Raw genomic sequence first — 4,541 nt, forward strand, 5'->3', positions numbered from 1 at the left:
TTTTGTGATCCTCAGTGAGGAGTTTGGGTACCCATCTTGAGCACAATTTTTTAAAGTTTAGGTTTTCTGACACAATTTTGTACAGTACTGACCTGGACGCTTGAGGAAATTCCATAGAGAGAGTGGTTATTGTGAACCGTCGGTCCTCATGAATTTTTGCGTCAACTGCAGTAACCAAATCTCCCGTGATCACAGATGGCCGGCCTGAGCGATCTTCATCGTGGACATTTTCGCGGCCATCTTTAAATTCTCGGACCCATTTCCGCACTTTACCTTTACTCATTGCCTTGGCACCATACACCTCACAAAGCTGACGGTGAATGTCAGCAGCCGACATGTTTCTTGCAGTCAAAAATCGTATCACTGACCGAATCTCACACGCGGCGGGTGATTCGATAATCTTAAACATCTTAAACAAGATCCACAGTAATGCATACAGGTTAGCTACAGAGCTGCAACATTAAGTTGTTGTGACATTAAGTTGTTCGCTATGAATGCCGGGAGGCGGGGCGCACGCTCGTTACGGCATGAACGCGAACTACTACCGTGTACGGTTGAACGGCCCTTACTTAAAAACAGCCCTCATAATTAATTTTAACATTGATTGCCGTGGCAACAAGGAAAATTCACAGTTGACATAAGCAGTATAATTTATTCAAAGTCAACTCACTTCTGCATATAGATATCGAATATAAATATATTTTAATTCCGATGTAATAACCAAAAAGTCCTTTTACAACTAATGTAAGGAAAGTTGATCTAATGTTAAATTAAGATATAATTTTACAGCAGATTTCATGCGGAAAACTAATTTTAAATTAATTTTTTATAGTATAAATTTAATTATTATTAACACCCAAATAATATAATTAAACATTTATTATAAATGGCAGTCCAAATGATATCGCATCCATATTTTAACTGATGTACAATTATTGATAAGTATGTCAATACTTATATAATTCCTATACTGAACCTAGAAATTTGTACGATATATCGAACTTTGATTTGGAAGCAAGAAAATACAGTAGACTCCCTCTCGTTCGGCCACCTCGGGACCGGACCCCCGGCCGAACTAAATAATGGCCGAACTATCCGAAGTTAGCAAAAATAAGACCGTTTTAACTTCTAAAACGTACTTTCGATCGTCATACAGTCTGTAAATATTTGTGAAACATGTGCAAATAGTATTTTAAGAGTTTTATGTAGCAAATAAACTGAACTAGGCCTAGGGTAAGGGCTAACTTATAACTTACCACTGGCAGTTGGAGTTGTAAACACGTACTGTATTCGAAACTCAAAGTTTCTATTTATCACACACAAAATAACGAAAATAAAACCTCACAAAACTAAAGATTTACAAACACAAATTTACAGTATGTACATGGTTATAAAAGTAAAATTTTCTACTGTATAAAAAAGTTTAAAAGAAATCAGTATTTTTCGTTGCACTTTTTCTTCAATAGCTTTCTTCCTTGCATATTCATGTCACTTCCTCAAAAACATGACGTCGACTGTTGTAGAAGTCGTCTGTTGCTTAATATAGGTTGTAGCCAGTTGCAGGGCTGCCACCCCCTCTGCGTGACTCATTTGACCCTCGTCGTCTACCTCACCGTCAACATCGTCTTCTTCTTCTACGTCTTGGGTATCTTGACGCTGTTAAACCGAATGAGCTATTTCTTCATCATTCAAAACTTCATTATCGAGCTCCTTTTCAGCGGTCAACCACTCCAAAACATCTTGTTCCACAATGTCTTCAGTGTGAGGCAGTAGCATTAAGTCACTTAGGATTTCTACCCGTTCCTCTGTTTCATGTTCAAGGTCGGGTACAACAAGATTATTTCCGTCCTTTTCAAAGGCTTTTTCAATGTCTGGCCAGACTTTTCTCCATGACTTTGTTATTGTCAAGGCTGTTACTTCATCATACGCCTTAGCCACCATAAAAATGACGTCCTTCACGTTGATTGTTTTTAACACTTGGATTAGGTCTGTTTGTTCATCGTTTTCTAGCTTGAATAGAACTTCTGAAAGGAGCTTTCTCCGGTATTTCCTTTTAACACATTCAATGACACCCTGATCCATTGGCTGTTGGAGACTTGTCACATTGAGGGGCAGAAAATACAGTTTTATTCCAGTCTCACCCTCACATGTCAGTTCATCCGGGTGGGTAGGCGCATTGTCGAGAAGAAGAAGTGCGCTTACAGGAAGTTTCAAACTCAACAAATGACTTTTTACTTTAGGCACGAACTCACAAATAAACCACTCTTTGAATAAATGAGAATCCATCCAAGCCGATTTCTGTGAGCGGTAGTACACTGGTAGCTTTGACATGTCCAAGGTTTTAAATGCCCTGGGTTTTGCTGACTTACCGATGACAAACAGAGGTAGTTTGTGGGTGCCTGAAGCATTGGAACAAAGAGCCACTGTGATTCTTTCCTTGCTTACTTTAAAGCCAGGAGCAGACTTTTCTTTCGCCGTAGCCAATGTTTTTCGAGGTAAAAGTTTGAAGTTTAACCCAGTTTCATCCATATTGTATACTTGTTCTGGGCTTAAGTTATTGTCGGCAATAACTTTTTCTAGTTTTTTGTAAACTCACTTGCGGCTGCCGGGTCTGCTGATAGCTTTTCACCGTACACTCCAAGAAAATGAACGCCGTGCCTATGTTTCCAGCGTGAAAGCCAACCATCGCTTGCCTCAAATGTTCCTTTCTCTTGAAGTTTATTGTGTAGGATAACAGCTTTTTCTTGTAAAATGGGGCCACTCATTGGCGTTCCTCTTCTACGTTCGTGCAAAAACCACAACCAAAGAGCATCATCAACTAACTTATTGTTAGGTTTCTTTAAAGTGAAACGAGATGCAAGAACTTTATCTGTTTCAATCTGGGTACAAAACGTCTCAATTGATTTTCTGTTTCGACGCCAATCGTTTACCGTGCTTTTACCTACTCCAAGTTCCGTACACATATTTTGAACCGATTTACCTTTGTCTAAACGCTCTAGTGCTTTCAACCGTTGTTCTATTGTCACAAAAGTACGCTTACGTTTAACACTCATCACGAAAAAAAAATCCAAAACAGCAGCACACACGCAACAATACACTACACACTCAAACGTTCACTCAAGGAAAGAATACAACTCTACATGTACTATACATCTCAACTCGATTAAATCCAGAAGAAAACTGACCTATTTAAACAAAGGAATGATCGAATGAGCTAGATAAACTTGTCACGACCTGTCGATAGTCGCGGCGTCGGCGAACACAGCAGATGCGCACGTGAGTCATACTCAGGTGGCCGGCCGAACCATCCGGCGGCCGAACCAAACGAAGCCGAACGAGAGGGAGTCTACTGTATACTGTATTAGGTATTAGGTATACTCCTACTGTTGAAAAACTAATATTGATGGTAGAAACAAAGGCAGCAAGCCGGGCGGCCTGCAAAGTAGGCAGAGATGTTCTGTTGAGGAATTAAAATAATCGAAAATATTAGTGTACATCAGGCCAGTTTAAAATGTTGAGGTCTATGTGCATATGTTTACGTGGATTTGTTCATATAATATGCTCTCGAAAACTGTTAGACGGTTAGTGAAGATTTAGCACAAATGTACACCTATTGAAGAGTAAGACACAGCATAAAGTTATGTGTAGATAACTCGGTTGCTTCTCTTGCTAAGAAATGGTTTTAGTAACGTAATACACTTAGTTGTGCACCTGAAGAGACACTTAGAACGCCAATTCATTTGAATTTCATTACATTTTATATTTTTTTATCCAGTTATCTTTGATTTCCAAAAGATGTAAATTGTTTGTTTTAATCTTCTGGTTGAATTTGTCTGGTTGAATATATTTTGTTTCTTCAGATAATCATTGCTTCTGATTGCAAGAGTCAAGTCCGTAACAGCATCATATTCCAGACGTTGCATTTAGAGGAAGGCCATGATGACTTAGGCATATCTTAACATTCATATATTGTTACTTTGCTGCTGTACAACTTGATTTATAATAAATGCATTAAGTACCAATTTTGGAACGTGTCGTGTTTATGGGGAGTAACATGAATGGAGATACAAGTCTTCAATCCCCAAGTTTAAAAAAAATAGATATTTTACTTTTAAATAATTTTTTTAATTTTAAGTGGAGATTTAGTAATTGATTTTTGTATTTTTTGTAATAAGCAATACTTGGTAAAAGGGTTGTGCATTATTGTTCATAGACGTAAGTTAAAACAATCGATTGCATAGCAAAAAATACGGACAAAGTAATTGTAACATCATAAATAAAATGAAATGTCAAAAAATAATTTATTATAAACACCATATCAAGAGCTTTTAACAATATCATGATAAGCAATATAATAAGGTAAACAATCAGTCGTCTTATGTTTAAGTCAACTACAGTTTTTTCAATATTTCCATTCTTTATTATTTTTTGAAGTTAGAGTAACTTGTATTCTCTTCATTCGTTTAAAGTATTTTAAATATATGCGGCAATATAATAGCAATTTAAATTAAAATCATACATTACTAATATAAAAAGTAAAT

The 4,541-nt window shown here is 37.1% G+C and overlaps 1 protein-coding gene across 1 annotated transcript; it reads right to left on the bottom strand.

Annotated features, from left to right (window-relative positions):
- Window positions 1-1,659: 1,659 nt before the first annotated feature.
- Window positions 1,660-2,529, bottom strand: LOC124355927 (jerky protein homolog-like). The gene has a single exon (XM_046807079.1). It carries the CDS (start codon window positions 2,527-2,529, stop codon window positions 1,660-1,662), a length of 870 nt encoding a protein of 289 aa, XP_046663035.1.
- Between the last annotated feature and the right edge of the window lie 2,012 nt (window positions 2,530-4,541).

The sequence above is a fragment of the Homalodisca vitripennis genome, chromosome 2 (assembly GCF_021130785.1).
Source record: "Homalodisca vitripennis isolate AUS2020 chromosome 2, UT_GWSS_2.1, whole genome shotgun sequence".
Classification (NCBI taxonomy): Eukaryota; Metazoa; Arthropoda; class Insecta; order Hemiptera; family Cicadellidae; genus Homalodisca; species Homalodisca vitripennis.

What these genes read in the sequence shown, in the direction of transcription:
- LOC124355927 (XM_046807079.1), bottom strand. Translation starts at nt 2,529, where the DNA reads ATGGATGAAACTGGGTTAAACTTCAAACTTTTACCTCGAAAAACATTG.